The 21,084-nt window shown below is 40.3% G+C and overlaps 1 protein-coding gene across 1 annotated transcript in view; it reads left to right on the top strand.

Moving 5' to 3' along the window:
• The first annotated feature begins 6,422 nt into the window (after positions 1-6,422).
• ELF2 (E74 like ETS transcription factor 2) overlaps positions 6,423-21,084 on the top strand; it is a 37,939-nt gene continuing 23,277 nt past the window's right edge. Inside the window, exons 1-3 of the mRNA XM_082482636.1 lie at positions 6,423-6,572; positions 14,292-14,479; positions 15,462-15,627. Of these exons, the coding sequence (XP_082338762.1) occupies positions 14,408-14,479; positions 15,462-15,627 (238 nt within the window). The 5' untranslated portion in view covers positions 6,423-6,572; positions 14,292-14,407. The remainder of the gene's footprint in view (positions 6,573-14,291; positions 14,480-15,461; positions 15,628-21,084) is intronic.

Raw genomic sequence — 21,084 nt, 5'->3', positions numbered from 1 at the left:
AATTAAGAAAATCAACATGCCACGTACATACCATGTATTTTTTGAGTCAAAATGAGGTAAAGTCCTCTTTCACACTTATTCTAACTTAGATTCTTTTTTTCTAGAATATTTCAACCGTTCTACTTTAAAATATAACTAACATACCGCAACAAACTGCTACAGACTTTCCTCCTTTATATCCGCGTAAGTCCTCCTTTCATAAAAACGACACAAATCTATTCAAGGGTAAAATCCTGCCCCTGACAGGCTTGTTTCAGCATTGCATCGCTCCCCTGCTCTGATCACGTAACTCCCACATAATTAGTGGCATTGCAACCTCTGCAATGCTGAGGATCAGAAGCTTCTTGTGCTTACCTGCTTTCCAAGCACAGTAGCATTGTAGTTTTAAGGAAAGGAGGGTGTGCGTTTGTTTTCTGGCTTGAGGTTTTATTTTATTTTCTTCTAACTTGTATGCCGTTAAGGGGAAATTATAAAGGAGACCGAACGAATTCAGAAAAGATTAGGATTAGACATGCAATTTAAAGGACTTTACTGTAAAATATAAGCTGCTTTAGCAGCCTACAGCATGAAAAAATCATGGGGTAGATAGGAAATTTAAGTAAGTTTGAGTCAAGCTGACACTAGCCATGTGTCTTCACAGCACAGAAACCTTGCATTTAGGGGCAAGAAGAAGTCTGGAACGTGGACTTAAAGCTGTCAGATCTGGAATTCATCACACCTTTATTTATCTGGTAATTATCCTTGGCAGTAGGAATATACAAATCATCTGATCCATAGACCTCCGTTTAGGCCCCATAACCCCACAACAATAACTCCAAAAGCTGGTGAGTCTTGCTTGTGCGTGCCAAGTTAATCTGATCCCCAGCCTGGGGTCCAGAAGGCGTATTCCCCCCTGCCCCACAGGCAGGAGTGGCTGCAGGAGATGGGCTGCCTGTCCCTGTAAAGTGTGAGTGCCGACGTGCTTTCTGAGGATCGATGGCCTGTTTGAGCAGCACCTTGCAGCGGCAGGGATTGAAAGCACTGGTGCCATCCTCCGCTACTTCTCTGTCGTATTTGTGTACCTTTTGTACAAAGTATTATAGGACTCCGGGAAACTTTTGTCGCTTTGTCATATATGAAATAGATATCCAGTGGCCCTTTCTGGACTCAGCATTTGCGGTATTGCTACCTGCAGTTGCCTGGGACTGGTACTAAAGATCTGTTCCAGTTATCAGTAGTGTGACAAAATAGACTTCTCCGTTTTGGATCTGTCCAACTCGGTCCACCCCATTGGCACGACAGATGAGGAACTGGTCTCCTGATTTCTGTGTCTGCTCTGCACTGGGGTACAGCGACTCAAGGATGTGATGCTGTCCAGACTACTCCTGCTTCTCACTATTCTGAGTGGTATTTTTCCACCGGCAGTAATCTTTGAGCTCTCAGCTTATAATGTATTTTTTTTTTTCCTATGAGGGCTTGGTAGGGTCTTAGAGGTCATCTTGTATAAAAGCAAGATCATTCAAATGTTTCAGAGTTGTGCTAGTGACATTGCTTTTGGGACAAATACATACAACAAAATATCCATCCCAAACAGCCCATCAGGAATTTCCTTCCTGCTGGCAGAGACAGCTTCAGTAATGTGTAAAGCAGCAGCCAGTAACATCCCTTCTAGCAGGCTGACAATGAACACCCTAGAATCCAACTGTTAGTTTTAGCAAGCATAGGGATTGGATTTTGGGTTTCATTTCTACAGACTATCTTTATTTTGGATAATTTTATGCTTAGAGCTTCCTTGAAAATACCGCATTTACAGATTTACAATTAAATGGTAACACGCTATGTATCCAAGACCAAGCAGAGCTTCCATTAGGATGCCTTTTAAGCACTTTTAACGTTTGTCCCACAGCTTCATATTTTCCATAGCTATATACAAAGCAAGCTCTAGTGTACCACTTGGTTTATCATGGATTTGTGGTCTATATGGAAGTTCCCCTGTCGTCTTTATCTCTGTAATCCCAGCTGTATCCTCTGTGGTCCATGTGATCCTCTTGCTGCTGCTCCATCAGGCCTTCCTCACATCTTCTAATCCCAATAGCACCACCAGTTTTCCACTGCATCTCCATATACCTCAAATGCCTTCTTTTTTAACCGGAGGAGAAAGCAAGTCAGGTAAGCAATAGCATCGCTGTAGCTGGTACGCAGCTATCTGCGTATCGATACATCAATCGGCTGCTGTGGGTCAGCATAAAAAATAGCTGCTTTCTGGTGGGGACACACACTGGTGTCAGTCTCACCTGCACCAATACTTTCATTCTTGAAACTTGTAGGAATTTATCTTTGAGATCTCTACCCTTTTATAAAATCAAGCTGAAATTGGCAAATAAAGTCAAAGGAATGATAGAGAGATGGATGGACGCACAGATAGCTAGTTTGCAATAAAGCTTGTTTCCTCAGGCTAAAATGTAGCTTAATTTAGTGATGTTGGAATACTGCACAGCAAAAATGGGATGCTTTTCTATGACTCTATAAGCACAATATGGAGTCTATTAAAAGTTCACGTAAAAAAGAAACAAAAAACCCAAACAAACATATTGCCATTTTTATTTTAGAAATTATTAATAGTTTTTACCATTACTCTGCCTCTAGAGTTTTCACAAAACAGTCTGTATGTTCTGCAAGTCTACCCTAGGAAGGAAAGACCCCTAATTACACCTGTAGAGTTACTGCTACTTCATTAAGAATGATTTACAGAATGGATTGACTGACAGAAGGGTCGTGGGACCCTCACTCCCTTATTTCTTCTGGGTCATTTCTTGGTCATTTCTTCTGGGTCATACTTCTGGGTCTGAATCAGTGTAACTTTCCCCTTTTATCTGAACAACCAAAGGCAGTAAGCTCAGCATATAGAATTAGATAGGCTACAGTCTTTTGAGGATCAACATTTAAAAAGCACTGTGGACCGCAGCTTTCTATATGCAAAAGGGGCAGAGAAGCATCTGTTGAACTGCTGACCCCATGTTATTGCACAGCAGTATCCCAGCAATAGCACTTTTGAATCGACTGCAGGTCTATCTCATGAGTGGGTGAAAAGGGCCACTTTTTTTTTTAATAGCTGCATCACTTATATAACTTAAAAAATAATTTAGCAGAACTGATTGACATCTCTTGATGGCCATGCTTTTTTCATTTTGAAGTTTAATATTTTTCAGCATAGCTTTCCAACTAGCTTAAGGTAAACTAAAAAGAGTTATTTCCTGAGAGAAATACAATTTTCCATACGAAGAGTTAATCTAGTTTCGTTAAAAAAAAAAAACAAACAACAAAACAAACAAAAAGAAGGAGCAGCAGAGAAAGAAATGAAGATGCCATTGTGATTATCTCGAACCAGTGCTGTTTTTCTCTGCAGAGAAGCACAGGTCTCTATGCTCAGAGAGCACTTGCCGCGACTCCCTCCCAGAGAGGTGCTGCTGAAAATGGCTGCACAGCTGAGCTCGTTAGAAGAAAAATTGAGAAGTGGGCACTGCATAAATAACTAGAGTACGGGATGCAGAAACATTTGTCCCATGGCATCCAATCAGAGTGGAGAAAAACTGAATAAACAGAGGACTGCAGGTGGCAGGAAAACAAACATCAGCATTACAGAAGGGACCACTTAAAGTCTATCCTTAGAGCAACCTTAAGTGGTGGCCATGTCACACAGTGACACCATGAAGGAGCTATGGAGATGTACAAAGCAGCTTTCATTTATGTGGCTTTTGTTCATCTGACAGTGGGCCAATGTTTTTAAAAAAGCTGTCCGCTCTTCTTCTCTGTGAAAAGGATCATGGCAAGAAGTTTTCTTCTTTTTCTGGATTTTACCTGGGACCCATGGAAAGAAGAAGAAAAAAAAAAAACTCAAAGAGTGAGCACATGAAGTCAGGACTAATTAAGCACTAAAGATGAAGCTGACAGCACTTAGGTTGCCAGGCTGCAAAAGAACTGGAACGGAGAGCTAAAACTCCCACCCAGATAGACTAATTTCCAGCCTAAAATGAGGCACTTTTTGCCATGAACCTTTAATCTTTTCCTCCAAATATCCTACCCTTTTCTTGACTTTTCTTTGTTAGAGGTAGTCTTCCTTTATTTTATATTGTCAACTGCTATCTCCGATCTAATCCCAAGGCCTGTAAAATGTGAACTTCCATCTTCCACTGTCTATGAGATTCTAACTTTACACCTTTGTTGATACAATTTGCATGTTTGTATGTTAGAACATTAAAATAATTACATTTTCTAATATGCAAACACTGAACACTATTCTATAATTTCTAGCAGCAACATGGATGTCAGCTATATTGTTAATAATTTTTTCCCATGTAGTTTAATACTTCCTTTTAAACAAAAAGATCTAAAAGCGATATCTCTCATCTTTTAAACATCAGACAGAAAACTGAAATTTCATTTTGCTTAATGTAAACTAGTAGCAAATTCTGTAATTAACGACATCCAAGTGTACACCTTATTAAATGTCTGTCAAGCTTCGTGTGTGGCAAGACCTCAAATTTGCTGTGATCTATGCTTTATTACAAAGTGACAGCCAAGTTTAAGTTTACACCTCAGTATTGGCCACCTACATAAGAGGCTGCTGGTAGCACCATCTATTATTAATATCGCCTGACATGGTTTTGGAAGGAAAGAACTCCGATGTTTCCATGCTTCAGGACACAGGCTCGATACTTTTAGAGCTACCTTTATTGTCAGGGAGGTGTTTGTGCCATCCCCGGGAAAAATAACCACCCATGCTATATATCCTGGAAAACTGCAGTTTGTATATAACCTGTAAAAACCAGTCTGATTCCAGGGCCTAAAGACACCTGAAATATATTTCCTTAGGAAAAGAAGCTGATACTGTGAAGAAAATGCTGAAAGAAATATCCAGTTCTAACACATAAGGAATGGGAGTCAGACCTGTAGAGCAGCGGGTGGTAATATGCCTAAGGCAGAAACTAAGGAGTGGAAATCAGACTTGGCGGAGAAGGAGATGAACAGGAGCACCAAGGGAGCTGTAGACAGGGACGGTCAGATGGAAACTGAGATGCAGCAGAGAAGTGCTTTTGCAGACTGATGAAGGTGAGAAGCATGTGCGTGTGGTTGTGTACTGTACGTATACTGCTGCTCAGCGGGTTCCTGTTAAAAAGGAGCACGTCAGACTTTTACAATGTACAAGCACAAGGGGGCCCAAATCAGTTTGAACAGAAAAAGTTCAGTCTAGAGTTCCTTTTGAGCAAGTGGCTTTGCAATGTTGAGTCTCCTTGGAAATGTGATTTTTTTTTTTTGTCTGTAATGAAAACATAATGCCTCCTATTCAGCTAAAACTCTTTTGCTTATTACCGTGAAATACAATGAAGGGTGTGTATAATGGTTACATGCTCAGTATTTGTAGAGGAGAATACCAATTATGCCGTAAACCTCTCAGACCACGCTAGCTCAAGAGTGTCTTGATATGTGCTTGGTTTGTGAGCATGCTCTGACAATGACACATCTCATATTGGCAAGGGAATAACAAACGTTGGATTACAAATTTGGCTCATTTCCAAAACTGTGTGCTCTAAAAGAGACAGCTGTCATTGAAGAAAACTTGAAACTGCCATTTCAGCATTGCCCCTACAAGTCACTGGCTGCAATCAGTTCTGTAGGCCTGAACTGTAGAATCATAGAATGGTTTGGGTTGGAAGGAGCCACAAAGATCATCGGGCAGGGACACCTCCCACTAGACCAGGTTGCTCCAAGCCCCATCCAGCCTGGCCTTGAACACCTCCAGGGATGGGGCATCCACAGCTTCTCTGGGCAACCTGTTCCAGTGCCTCACCGCCCTCAGAGTGAAAAATTTCTTCCCGAGATCTAATCTAAATCTACCCTCTTCCAGTTTAAAGCCGTTACCCCTCATCCGCAGCTGCTCAGAAGCGTGGACAGCTCATTCTCTTGCAAACCGAAAGCAACTGCAGAAAATAATTACCTCTCTGAGGCTGTATGCAAACGTTGGGAAGGGCTTTTAAAAGCAGGCAACTGTTAACCCCTTCCCGACGCAGGGCCGCGCCTGAGGGTCACCGAGACCCCCTTTGCCACAGGTTTTCCCCTCAGCCTCGCTCTCTGACTCCTCTACGCTGGGCACGAAGGCCCGATCCACCCCTCGGGAGCGGGACGAAAGGAAAGAAAGAAGGGATGACGAGAGGGAAGGAAGCCTCCCCGCCCCGCCGTCCGCTGCCTGAGGAGAGCCTCGCGCCCCGGCCCCGCCAACGGCTCCGGCGCAGCGCTGCGCAGGCGCGGGGCGGCCGCGCATGCCCCGCAGCGCCCCCGCGCGCCGGGCGGCGCGAGCATGTGCAGAGGAGGCGGCGGCAGCAGCAGCAGAGGCGGCGGCGGCGGTGGTGGTGGTGGCGGCGGCGGCCGTGGGGGGGGCCGGGCCGGGGCCGGGCAGGTTGCGCCGCTGCGCCCGCCCCTCCCGCTGCGGGGCGGCCCTGGCCCCGGCCCCGGCTCTGGCGCTGTCTCGGCCCGGGCGGCGCCCACCGTCTCCCGCTGCCGGCCCTTTCGGGCGACGGACGCGGCCTCCCGGCACGGTAAGGGCGCGGCGCCGGCTGCCTGCCACCGCGGCGGGCGGGACGGGCGCTGACAGGCGGCCCTGGGAGGGAGGGAGGGAGAGGAGAGAGGGGGCGAGCGGGCGGCCGCTGAGGGGGCCGCGGGACCGGCCCCTCCCGGGGACGGCCACCGAGGGGCGTCGGGCGGCCCCCGCGGTGTCGGGGCCGGGGTGTCGCCCCGGCGGCACCCTCCGCAGCCGCACTTTCGGTTTGGCGTGGGGCTGGGTTGCGGCGGAGCCGCCGTTGGGCCGCGGCCGCCCCTCTCCTCCCTCCGCGCTTTCCCCCGGCCCCGGGGGTGGCCGCCCCGCCGCCGCCGGCGGTGGTGGTGGTGGGGACGGCGGGCGGTTCCCGGCGGCTGTCAGTGTAAACACGGCCCCGGGGGTGGGGGGGAGGCGGTGGAGGCGGCCTGGCGGGCCCGGGCCCCGCTGCCCCTCCCGGGCCGGGGCAGAGCGGCGGGGGCAGCGCCTTGTTTACACAGGGCGTCGGGAGAACATGGCAGCCCGGGCGGGCTGGCCGGTGGCTGTCATGCGTAGCTCCGTCCCGCCGTGCGGGCGGTGGGGTAGCCCCGCCGGGCCTGGTAGTCGCCCTGCCCCGGTGTAGCCTGGCTAAACAGCTCGAGTCTGGCGTATTTTTAATTACGCCTTACCGCGCCCGTGAGATGTTTGGGTTAGCTCTGGTGTTCGTGTTTATCTGTTACCTTTTTGGGTGTGTTCTCTCATGTCTCTCTTTTTTTTAACCCCCCCCGCCACTTAAATAATTCAGTTCTTCACGCTGCGTGTTGTGCCCTCCCTTATGGCTAGTCACTGTCACGCTCCTTGTGACTTTTTTTTTTTTTTTTTTTATAATCGTTAAAACTTCTTTAGCAAAGCCAACTGTCAGTTTAAGAATATTCAGTTTGCGAGCAGAGTTCTCCATCCGCTGAGTTCATCTCTTGTAGTGCTTTGGAGGTCTCTGTCTTCCTTGTGCTCATAATTGTTCACCTTTGTTGCAATTTAATCATAAAGCTTTTTTTGGCGCTTTCTGATTAGTGTATATATGCATCAGACTTTGGTAGCTCCTGGTTAGTCAAGACAAATAAAATAGAATGAAGTTGAGCCCAGGGATATAGGAATATATATAGACAGAATCTTCAAGATTCATAAAAACAACACTAACAATAAAATTTCAAAGCAATTCAGATATTTCTATGCCCTAAAAAATGTAGAAATGGCGTTTTTGCATGCTATAGGTTTGAATTGAGGCAGAAATGCGAACACCGGTGATTTGGGGAAAGCTTGGAGAATGTAAGAGTTTTGGATCACTGTCTAGAAATGTCTGTTATATGGGTTTTTCAGCATACCCTAATAATTGTTTGAGAAGGGATGTCATGAAGCTGTCTATTATGCAGGAGAGTGACTGTTACCACCACAAAACTTAACTTTATTTCAAGGATCTTAAAGAAACACAAGTCTAAGAAAATGTGCTTAATGGGTCTGATCCAAAATCCTCTTCCTCCCTCTCCCCTCACTCCATCTCTGATAGTGGACAGGATCAGATGGTTTAGGAAAGGTTCTGGGAACAGGATTTTTTGTATGGTACCTTCAGTGACATAACTCTTTTAATCTCTCGGGTTTCAGCAATATCTGGTTCAGAAGGTCCCTAAACTTCAGACTGTGTGTGCATCTTTGTGTTTAATAGTCGTGTAAGCCATTCAGGGCCTTTACCTCCATAAAGCTGTCTAACTTAAATCTTATAATTTACTCTTTTGACCTCTAGAATATCCTATGAAAATGAATTGCATAGTTTGTGTGCACTTCTTTTCTGTCTGTGGTTTTAGTTTTTTTCTTTTAAGCCACATCCTCACCATTTAATTTCATCTGTCTCTGCTCTTTTATTATGTAAAACGATGAATAATTGCTCTCTACTCTGGCTTGTTGGGGAGTGGAAATGGATGTTAAGGACCAACAATTGACACGGTGGAAAGAGAAGTGCTGGTACAAAGTAAGGGTACGTGTATGAGACTTCTGTCAGAGGAAAGAGAAGGTTTCAGGGGATCTTTAAATAGAGAGCAGTGGGAAGAGAGCCTGCTAATAGGATGAAATACGGGAAGGTCCAGAAGCAGCCTGCTGAAGCCACAAAGCTTTTTGCAGAACGTTAATAGTTTTTAAGTGATTATAAGCTTATATGTTTTGGGGCTCATCAGCTTTAGCTATTGAGGTTTCAGAGCAAACTTTGGATGGTCAGATTATCAAATTAGATATGTATGGAAGGAGTTCCTCTAGTTTCTTACTGGATTTGGTACATCATTGATTTGATCCAGTGTGGTAATTTCTGTGCATTCAGAAATAAAATTATTGCCTTGTTGTATGGAGACTTCTGAAGTGTGATGTGGCCAGGACTACTTGCTTTGGTGGTTCCTCATTTGTATTTCGTTTTCAGTAACTTTTAGTGATTGGTGTAATTTATAAGGTACTATAAATTGCATGGATTGTCTGTTTTGTTCCCCTGATGTTGTGAATGCATAAATTTACTTTGTATCCTCTTTTTGAGGTCACCCCCTGATTCTTTAGCTACTTACAAGTTTAATTTTTTTCTTTGCTCTCAACTTATACAGTAACTTAATTTTTCAGTTTTTAGACTTGTTCTGAGTTTCAAAACACCCAGCATGTCTTCTACAAATGTCAGTGTGGATCAGTTAGGCAGAGCTGTAAAAAAATATCTGGGAAAATGTCTTTAAAAAGAACTTTCAGTCAACACAAAAAACTTTTTACAGTGTGCACTATGGTTTATATGTACTGGAGTGATAGTGACATGTACTGGTATGTTTGAGGTGCTGCCTATGAAAGACCACCTTTGTACCCTTGGAAGCCTTGTTAGAGTTAATGGGATTCTGCAATGATCTTGGCTGGTGTATTTCTGTACGTACAACTAATTTCACTTTCAAGCCCGTTTCCTTAACTTCTTTTTGACTAAACCAAAGGAAGGCCTTTTTGGAAAAAGTTGTGTGTGATGCTACTGCTGGCTGCAGTCCCGCTCTTGCGGTTGCATCTGTGTAGGTATCCACATAAATCTCTCCTCGGGATTTGGGATGCCAGCTGAATAAAAGGGGGACATTGTTCCAAGTACTCTTATGTTTCTTCTGAGTGCTGCGGGAGCAGCTGCCTCTGATCACTGCTGCCCAGTCTTCTGCATGTTTGTCTTGTTTTCGTGTGTGGGTATGAGTGTGTGCATCTTTTTCTCAAATTTATTTCAGTTTAAATAAAAGTGCATTATTAAACTATTTGCAGATTTGTATTTAGAGTTATATTTTGAAGCTAGTCCTAAATAACTTTGGTTTGAGTCTGGCCTGGTAGAGGTGACACTCTGCCATCCTTTCCACACTGTTTTTTCAATTATTATTTTTTATTCTGATCAACTGCATGTTTGCTTCACTGTTAACTTGATAGGTGGTTATGCACAGGGGATTGACTTAGTTTTTGTGGGACTGCTATGTGTTCATCACAGTTGTGATTTGCAGTGTTTTTAAGCTTCTGGTAGCTGCTGAAACATAAGAAGAGCGTTTGGATTTCCTGTAGGCAGACACTCAGATACATAATGTAAGCCATATAAATGTACTATTAAATATATGAGTAAACTGTTTGGTATTTTGCTGCCTTTATGACAAGTGTCCTGTAGCCTCTGAAGATGTACATGCTGTAATTGATCTTATTGACTAGTGAAAACTATCAAAAACTTTGAGTCTTTGTTGTGTCTTTTGTAGTGGTACAGTTAGAAACTTCTTGATGTTGAGGCAGAGAGTGTGGCTTCAAGATTCAGATTTTTGTATTTTTAGCTTTTTTTTTTGAGTGTGAGAGCACCTAGGCTTATTTTTGTTTTCCCGTGAGATATGTATAAAAATAACTGATGACGCAGTAAAAATGTTTTCCCTGCTGTAAGGGATATTCCAAATGTTCCAGAGCTAGTTTCTTTCTGCATTTTCTATGACCAGGAAGAACAGGAGTGGATGTCAGATTTGTGACAAAATGATTTGGTCATCTCTTTTGGAAATGTTAGATATTTTCTTTTTTTTTTTTTTTTCCCCCCTCTGATGTTCTTCAATATTTTGCTTTGTTGTAAGCACATGTCCAGAGAGGAATTAAATTTGTAGTGTGTGTTTTTTGTTGTTTGGTTGGTTGTTGTTTCCTTCCCCCCCAATCTTTCAAAAATGATATTGTTTTGTAATTCAAAACCAGTCATAGTTTGAATCAGCTTCTATGCTGGCTAATTGTATCACCAGAGATAACCTGTTTTCTTACAAACCAGAATCATCTCTTAAGAATCTGAGTCTAATTGTCTTTTGGCCTTTTTGTCTCAGTTAGCTTTGGGAAATGTGAATTTTGGAACTGATTTCTGAAAGTGGCTAGGCAGTCTTTTCCTTTCACAGAAGTCAAATTAGTTGTGACTTGCTATAGAGAGGATGGGAAAGAGATTAATTATTCTACTGAAAATCGAGGGATAGGTGGGAAGTGTTCCACAAGGACATACTGCTGAGGGAAAGGGAAGAGGGGAGATGCTTAGCTCGTTCGTTCAGAAAGGGGTGCTTCTGCAGGAATCTAACATACGCTTAGGTGTGTGGGGTGTGTTTGTGAGTTTGTTTTAACCTAGAACTTCTAAACCAGACTGAAGTGAAACTCTCCCACTTGCTGGCCAGTGGGCTTGCCTTTTTCCCCACCCAGTCAGGGTTTTGAAAAGGCTGCTGAATAGCAGGACTCTTAGTATGAAGTTCAAATACTGTTATATAAAGACTGGGTCTTTCATTTATTCCTTGCCTGGACTGTTCTGTGGCATCAGTCTGAAGATACTGTCCTTTTAACGAGTGCTAATGTTTAGCATCTCACTCTTTCTTCTGCGTATTTTCCTCTGTAAGGTTCTTACTATGAATTTCTGCTGCAACTGGAAAATGAGGATTATCATTTACGTTCCTGCATTGCCCTATGTTCACTTCTATAGGTAATTAGCAATTCATGTAGAGATAAATCAGCACAAAAGTAATCTAAACTTCTTGTTACCTAGGAGACAGAAATAGCAGGTTTTTGACATAAACTGATCTAGTACACAGTATTAAGTGTTTTCAGTTGTTACAATTTGGCAGCTGTTTGGCCACCTGTGTGGGATTATTGTACATATAATATGAATATACAGTACACATGGTCTAGTGCATGATTGTTTATTTGCATTAATATACTGCATGAGAACCAAATTAGCTTTGTGACATGCTTAAAGGTACTACAGAAAGTGCTGTATCTTCTTACATAGATACAAGTCTGAGTTGTTGGAGTAATGCCGATGTTTGAACTTGGTTGGAGGCTGTGCTTCCAAACTGAAATATAATTTCCATTCTTTGGACTTCTCTTTTGGGTTATGGTTGCTTGGCAGTATTTCTAGTGTGGATGTAGATGGAAAACCGTACAAGAGGAAAAAGTCCTTTTAAGGTAATAGTGATTCTTTTTTTTTTTTTTTCCTCCTGATTTATTATTTTAGTGTATTCATAAACAGGTGTTTTCCTACTTTACCTATTTCTGAATTTAAAGACTTTTGAGATAATGTGGTAATTGATAGGCAGGTAAGGATAGACTTTTTGTGCTGAAAGCCTGGAGGGTGACAGGTGTGTGTGGCTGCAAGGATGCTGGTTAAAGATTTTCCAGCTTCAGTCTTGTTTGGGGAGCAGAGGAGGTATTTGCTTTCTCTTTTATCAAGGAAAGTGTTGATAATCAAAAAGTGGTGCTAGCTTCACAAACGAAACAATGGAAAATAAAGTACTACCATGTTGGTTTTTCTGTGCTATTACAAATGAAATATTTTTGGGTATGCATCATGCTTTCTCATGTCTAGCTGACTGCATATGTAAACAAAGTGCCTAATTTTTTTGTTCTAAGTTGCATATTTTTTTTTCTTTTGAGACATATCTTGTGCTTATTCTGCTGCTACTATGACAGTGATTTAAGATAATCTCCTGTTCTTGAGTTTTGTTTTGTGAGAATTAATTGCCTAGAAAGCTGCTATCAGAATTTATTCTCCTTTTTGTGTGTATGTGTATGGGTGAAAACTAGGAATAACTTACTCTGTTGTCCCGTGTGTGTGTGTGTGTGTGTGTTGTTGTTTGGTGGGGTTTTGTTGCTGCTGTTGTTTTTTGGTGTGTTTTTGTAGTAACCTGCCATCCACTGTGTGGCTACTGACTTTGTGTGCTAAGTTGGTATCATAACATAAATGATGCCTTTCTGAGCATATTTTTATGGTGTGCTGAAGGATCCTTAATACCTTGTTAAATGAAACTTTTTAAACAGTTTTGGCATAATAATTTGTGTTGACTTTCTTGCTTAGTTGACATCCAGTCTGGGAGATCAGTAATTGTAGTTTTTACTAGCATGCCTAAGCTATTGTGCCTATAAAGATTTCCATGCCCATAGGAATCCCAGTTACTCTGCATGAATCTGAGCTAGCTTGTCCTTATATGTGCGAGATTAATTTAGTTTAAGCTGGCTGCCTGCTCTTGAAAAGCAGGCTTATTGAGTTTACCCATTGGAGTATTAATTATAATTTTTTTTCTTCTGTATGTGTTGGTAGATCCTGTTTTCTTGCAGACCTTGGTGATTGTGCTAGCTTTCTAAATGGATGGATTTTATTAAAAATGCTGGGCTAAATTCTGGCTTCTGTTATAAAGCATTGATCTCAGTGGAGTTACTTGCAACAGTAATTGATATCAGATTGGGTTCTTATGTCTCGCATGGAGTATGTGCTTTCTGTTGTACAGCTAAGAAGCCAAACTTCTTAGTTTGCATCTTGAAGTAGTAAACTGCTCCTCACATCACAAGGCTTATGAACACAGATTATTTGTCTCTTCCAAAGACAGGATATGAGTAATAATATTTATTCAGAATAAATAAATAGCAGTTGTTTAGAAACAAAGCACTGCTGTTAATCTAGTTTTGAAGAAATTCACGAAGGTGGAGGTTATATATATCTTTGTAACTTCAGTGAGTTCATGGTATACCTAAATTAAAGCATTATGATGTGGAACTACTTTTTTGGGGGTTCCTAAGAATTTTTTCGGGGGGGGGGGGGGGGGGGTAGAAGGAAGTGCTACAATACTTTTTATTTCAAAGAAAACTGTAGATTAGAAATTAGGTATGTATTTGTGAGGTGTGTATTATATATGCATTGCTTAAAAGAGGCAGTGTGTTTGAAAGCTTTGTCAAACTAGTTGTGAAACTGTAGCTTTATGAAATGACTATGAAACTAGTAGAACAAAGAAGCAAATGTAACAAAAAGTCTCCTAATTTAATAGGAAAACAGTAACTTTAGATAAGCTGCACTAACTCAAACGTATGTATGTCTCAAAAAAACTAGCTGATATTTGACCTCAGTGAGAAATTCATGGATTTGACTGATGGAAAAATATCTGAGGATATTATTTGTTTTTAGACTTGTGTGAAATTTAACCAATTGTGAAGAACTAAACTGAAAATCTATTACCTTAGTACTAGAAGTTAGTGTGACACTTGTGTTGCGTGGCAATGTTCAGTGTTAACTTTACCAAACTCAGCACGTTCGGATGCATCTGTTATGTTCACTGAAGACCTTGTTTGATGTAGAGATGTAGCATGCAATAGCTTTCAGAAATGTTGGAAGACTTTTGAATATAAACTCTGCGAATAACTTCCTTAAAATTATTTTGTGTTTCAGCCACCTCTGCCTAGCTGTTTAACAGAAGTGGATTGTGATTTAAGCCTTGGATAACCTCCGGTTGTCAGCATTACTGTCTTCAGGGTAGCACTCAAAGCGACTTCAGGGGATGCACCATGACGTCAGCGGTGATTGACACTGGAGGCCCTGGCCTGGAGTTCGACAGCAATGGAATAAAAAATAAAGAGGTTAGAAAAATAAAGAGCATTCATTTACTAACAAACTTTACACCTTTTATCTTAATTTGAAGAAAAACTAACTGTAAACTTCCTGCAAAAGCAAGTGAAAAGGGTTAGAGATTCTCGTGTGAGGATGAAGGGAACAGCCCATTTTTCAAATATCTTTTATTAGATTTTGTTATCAGAGAGAAGTGGAAGCATTAAGTCTTTAAGTCTGCAGTACAACTGTAGACTGGGTTTACAAAATTAAATTCTGTACTAGGCATCTCTTTAAAGAGCTCAAATGTGTCTTGAGGTGTAGAATGAGATGAGCAGAACAATACGAGGACCTTTTTCAGAGTTAGCCAAGGTGATGTATTTGCTCATTTTTTGCATTCTTATCAACAAATAATAAATATATTCTACTATACTGTAGCTCATAGTAAATTAAATCTGGCAGGGTTCCACTTCTGCAACACTTCAACAGATTAAATGTGCTGTTACAGACATTTTGAACCTTAAATAAGTAGAGATAGGCATATGGGCTTTGAAGTAGCCAGTTCTTTTGTGATAGCTTACGTACTTAATCCAAAACATGAGTGTTCATAAAATAGAGGTCAGATGTAGGTATGTTGCAGTACACACACAAAGCGTTGATTACATTTTGTGAAGCGGAGGGAGAAGAAACACTTCCCACAGCTGAATGTCTTAAGTAGAAAGCTTGCTCTTTTTCAATGTCTTAAAGCTGTCTGGTGCTTTAAATTTTAAGTGCTTAAAACCAGGAAGATATTTTTGAGATTCAGGCAGGTCCCTTTTGTGGGTGATAAGCTATCTTTTATTTTTTTAATCTCTTGCTTTAGAAGAAAATTTCCTTTAAAAATCTTTAAAATTATTGTCATTATTCCATAAAATATGTAAGAGCATAAGAGGAAAATATTGCTGTAGAGTTCAACAGTGCAGTATTGAGAGTGTGGTTTTTTGTTTTTGTTTTTGTTTTTTTTTCTTTCTGTAGGAAAATGAGCCAGTCTCTGAATTCCCAGCAGTGATTGTGGAGCCAGTTCCTAGTGCCAGACTAGAACAGGGTTATGCTGCTCAGGTGCTGGTTTATGATGATGAGACTTACCTGATGCAAGATGTAGCAGAGGAACAAGAAATTGAGACTGAAACTGTGGAAACAGGTAGACGACTTATAATATTTTTTTTTCCCCCCCCCTGTGAGATTTTCTTACTTTTAGAGGGTCCTGAGGAACATGACTTTTTATTTACCCACAGGATGGAGATCCTGACCTGGGTTCACACCTCTTCACGCTAAACTTAGTTTTACTTAGTTTTTTTTTTATTTTAGGTGACAGGATTGGCAAATAAAAATGTTCCCTGAGGTTCAGGGCACTGCATTCTAACACCGTGTACCCTCATAAGTGGGCAGATCTTCATTTATATATTTGTTACTTATTTATGCAGGGGGTTAACCAGACAACTAAACTTGGAGTTTCTAAAAATCAGCTGAGCCAGGAAGCTGGTTAGAATTTAGTTTCACAATGTGTCTGAGCCAGATAACTGCAGGGCAGCTGGCAATATGGACTGCGCAGCTCTATTTACCCTATCTTCCAAATCTTCCCCCATCCCATGAGCTCTATCCTCTGTCCCTTGCTTCTTGGTCCAAGAGCGGTTTTATTGCTGGTTTCGTGTCAGGAGAGTGTGTCTGGGGACAATGGAATTAGACCATCCTTTTCTGGGCAAAAAGCCTAATAGTTTGAAATTAATTCAGTTATAAGGTAAAGTAATGAGTTACGAATGAAGAAAGGAGTAGAGCTTTGACATTAAAACAGATGACCTCTTCAGCCATAAGCGTGTATTTTTCTGTACATCTCTGTCCAAAGAACACGATCAGGAGCTTTGAACTTTCTGATGGGGGACCAAAGGCTATTTAAACTTTCTGAAGAAACAAAAGTTAGGCTTCTATGGGAGCCTAATTACATCTGACTGCCAGGTTGCTGCTGTGCTGCAGTTCCTGTTGTCCCTCCTGCTTGCTTTCTTGTGCTACTTCTCATACTTGTTGAACCTTTTTTAGCCATTTCAGTATGCTAATTTTGCAAGAAAAAATAGCAGGGAAAGCCTCAGCTGTTCTCTATTTTTTGCTGCATTAACTTTCTGCTGAATTAGCACGTTGACATGGCTCAGCCAAGGGCCTGATGAGTGCTGGGGTGGGGAATACATAGAACTGCGACCAAAGGGAGGACAGATCCTCTCGGGCACTCCATACTGAACTGGTGAGACCACGTGACTAGAACATGGGTAGCGTACTTTCCTCTCCTTGGGCTGCCTAATTTAGAGTTGGAGTTTGAATTCACAATGTCAGGGAAGCAAAACAAAGCTGAGGGGCTCTTCTCTCAGCTGCTTAAGTGTGCAGCCTAGTAAATATATATGCATTCCCATCAGATTAGGTAGGTGTCAGTTCAAATTTCTCCCTAAACAGTGGATGCAATAGTTCATACATCTTTATGAACCTGGATGTTAATCTCCTGTAGCGCTGCATCAAAAATCACATATGATCAACTTCATAAGATGTGCGTGAACTAATGGTTCAGGTTTTGGGAGAATACTTGCAACTCCAGTTTACTCAAATGTGGTTTGAATTAAATATGCTAATTACAAGTTAAAGAAATTAATGTTAAAAAGGGATATATGTTGTTGTTGTTTTTTTTTATTTCTGACTACGGTAATAAAACTTCAGTCTTCAAAGCGATTGAGAAGTGAAGGTGTTCTTCCAAAGAAGCTGAGTTTTATAAATTAAACTTGTATTGGAAAACCTTTGAGAACTTATACTTTGAAGGCTTTTGCATTCAGAGGTGTTGTTTATAAAACATGAAATACGGTGTTTCTTGTAAGATTCTGATAGATTAACGGCTAACAGAACAGTTCTTTTAGGATAAAGAGCTACTGCAAATGAACTCTGTATGTTTTTCAAGTATCACTTTCAGCTTACAATAAGTTGGTGGAAGTGACAGTTAAAAACTTGTAGCTCTTCTGTAGGAATCTTTTTTTTATTTTATTTAAGTTACTGTTCAAAGAAAGAGATATGGCTGCTTCCAAGTCTTGATATTTCAAAGTACAGTCTTAAAATTTATAGGGCAGTTGATATGATAATTTGGTGAGGTTGTGACTGGAGATGTTAAGGGATGTGTCTTGACTGCAGATAACTTGGTGTTTTTTCGTGGTGTGGTGTGTTTTTTTTTTTTAATTTCACAATAACTTTGTTAATATGACTTTAAAAATTTAGTATAATAACATAAATATTTGAAGTGATTTTAATATTTTATTAAAACTTTGTTTTAATAGTTTTGATAAAAAATAAAGATTATGTGCTCTAAAAAGCCAATATACAGTAGTATAGAGGAGAAATTAAAATCTAATGAAGATTTAAAAAACTATTAATAAATATTATCGTTTGTGATTTCCAAAAGGTCTTTGGGGAGAGAGGTAATGTCCCCTTGCACACCCGTTCCTATACTCCAACTTCTCTTTATCATTTGTATAGTATATACACCATTAATCCAGTGCAGTTATCATGGTGTAATTATACATGACAGCGAGTAAAGGTTCTTTCATCAACATTAGATACAAGTTCTGTGCAAGAAGCGCTTGGTTTAGACAGTTCTGAGGGAGGCAGTCTTGTGGGACATGTATTTTGACTGACATGTTTTGGTACAGCCAAGAATCTTTCTGAATTCATTGCTCATACAGAGAGGTAAAATGAGTGGAGAGAGAGTATAAAGGCCCCAAGAAACATTAATTTTGGTAATGCACCATTATTAGCAATGAGTTGCAGGAAGGTGAATGTGAGCATGTTTGTTTGGTTGTTTTTTTTTATTTTTGTAGGGGAAGGGAAGAGATACTGGGCTGTCCGTAGGAAGCAATTTGATGTTGGAGAGGTGGTAAGAGGTGCCATAGTAAATGTTAATGAGAAAGCAGGCTAAGGCAGAAACAAGTAAACAAGGTATAATAATGTTTATTTAAAGAGCATTTTAAGATGCTGATTTTCTGAAGTGCATGCCTTTATTATGCTAATGATACTAATTTAGATAGGCACAACAGTTCGATTTCTGTGCATCTTGGAAGAAAAATCCATTGTTGCTAAATTAGTCTCAACTGATTCTACTTCATAAATGTCAGAATTAATTACTACCAAAAAAAAATCACGTTATTTGATAAATGTGTAGCAGTTGCACCAAGAATGAGTAGACCTTTTGTGTTTCTAGACTCTATAGACAGCATGTTAAATACTAAAAACTTGTCTTAAAGAAGTCTTGGCAATATTTGAAATTATACTTATCGACATAGCATAATACACACCCAGTTGCCAGTGTCTCTACTGTTGGCCATGGACCTGATCTTTTTTTTTCCCCTTCCTGTGGCAGTCCATTGGCAATTCCATTGACTACTGATTTATGCTTTACAATGTTACAACATACATATTCCAAGAGCCTGGAGCTACTTTGCAGTTAAGCTAAAGCTGCGTTAATTTAGTAAAATGTAGCATTATTCTTGCTTTCAGAGATAGGGATTAGTACCCTTTGTGATAAATCTAGTGGGGTAGCTGAAGTGGTAAAATTTACTAGAGAGATGATTTGTGCTGTGCATTAAATGGTTCTGTTTGTGGTTTGCTATTCTGTGATTAGGTTTGAGGCTGTGTGGACTGTGAGGGCTGTCATGCTGATCCAAGAGCAGAATTGGGACTTGTAATGTTTTGTATTAAAAGACTTCTCACATTTATGAAATCACAATTCAAATAAAATATACTATATAATAGCCATATCTATAAATACTGATGAATCTTTAGTTAATTCTAGTGGAGTATGGGGGGTTGTTTCTGTCAGACTCCTTCTAGCCTGTTTCCTGCTAATCTATTTTGATTCATTAATTGAGGATTATTATAATTAATCCTTTGACTATAAAATTAATCCATTAACTATAAAAGTAAAACTCAAAAGTTAACAAACAAGAAAAACTTAATGGTTCAAGTTGCCCTTTTTTTTTTTTTTTTTGTATGTGTGTGTCCTATTCCAGGAAAAAACTGTCTTTCTGCTTGGAATAGAAAAAAATCTTGACAAAGGAGTTTTCTAGGAAAAACAAAATGCGGGAATTTTGATCTTTTCAGGTGACCGTATGACACACTCAGTGGAAGTACTGAGTGCCTTTTGTAATGCTTGAAAGGGACAGTATAAGCTTTAGATTGACATGGTGTCTAAATTTCTTTTCCTATGTGTATGACCTCATTCTTAGGAGCGTACCTTTAGACTACTGGGGACTGAGTTACAGTCTTAAAATTTTGTTTACTGCAACTATGAAAATGTTCATGTCATAAACAGTACATCCTTCTTAACAATTTTTTTTAATAATATCCAAATTTTGTTGGCTTCCATTTCCTGAGTGGTTATTTGTCCTTAAAGTAATTAGCCCTTCAATTTTTGGATTTATTCAGCAAAACCTTTGTAGTTTACATAACAGCAGAAGCTGCTGTCTCTAAAGAAACAGTCAGTGTGAAATTAACAGTTGCTGTAGTTCTGTTTGTCACGACACAGAACCTATAATATGGATGTGTAGGTGTGTTAATGGGGTAAACTAATCTTTGGCTTTACTGTATGTGCAGTGCTGAAGTCATGATCTTATACATGGATGATGCCTAGTCTTTTAGTCAATTAAGGTATTAGGTGAGTATATAAGTAGGATAACTTGGCATTTTTAAAACAGCATTATCTGGAACATTGTAACTAAAACTGGTTAGTACTTTCTGAACTCTGTTCGGACTGATCTTATACCTGAACAGGTACTGCTTCTCTTCCGTTTTACCTTACAGGATGAATTTGCAAAGCCAGTGTTGTTTGTTGTTTACCAATTTTGTTGAACAGTAGGCAGCTATTAAGCAAATGTTGCTGCAAGTACAGTAAAGCTTGATCCCTTTGAGAGGTATACCAAAATCCTACTGCCTATACAGACCCTGATTTAATTGATTCAGTGAATCCAACTTCTCCTATCAATAGTATTTTTCTCCTTGTTTTTTTAAGTAATCATCGGAGCAGCAAGTACAGGTTTGAGATTTTTTTTTCTCACAACTTTAAGATTAAAGAGGAAAAAGTACTGCTTTCCAGAAGTTGATACATCATTCAACTTGTGAACTGCCACCACATATTTTTTAATTCGATGTTCCATCAAAAATCCTCCCTGTGGTGCAAGTTGAAAGTCTGTTTTAATTCTAAAAATGTTATTGCCACAGGGGGGTAGAAGATCTGCATGAAAAAATGGGGATCTGAAAATGAGCCCCTCCAGGATTACGATCTGATGGAAAAATACTGAGCTACAAAGACAACAATGATGATATATTTGTCTATAATCTCTTAATTTTTTTTTCTCCACCAGTAAGTTCAGTTGAAACTATCATGTAAATCAATAGCCATCCTTAAGGAGGGAGGAGGTTGAACAAACAGTGAGTTTAGGCTTAAATCCTCCCCTAATTTAAACAAATGTATGAATAAAATATGTACTTTAAGGCAAATCTTCTTTTACAAAGGAGATTTCAGGTTACTGTTTACACCGTTATCACTGTGGGAACCAGCTTTGTGTTACTCTGTGAAGTC

This window comes from Vanellus vanellus (genome assembly GCF_965231255.1).
Source record: "Vanellus vanellus genome assembly, chromosome: 4".
Taxonomy (NCBI): Eukaryota; Metazoa; Chordata; class Aves; order Charadriiformes; family Charadriidae; genus Vanellus; species Vanellus vanellus.
Note: the sequence above shows the minus strand (reverse complement) of the source record. Positions and strands in the feature narration are given on the sequence as shown.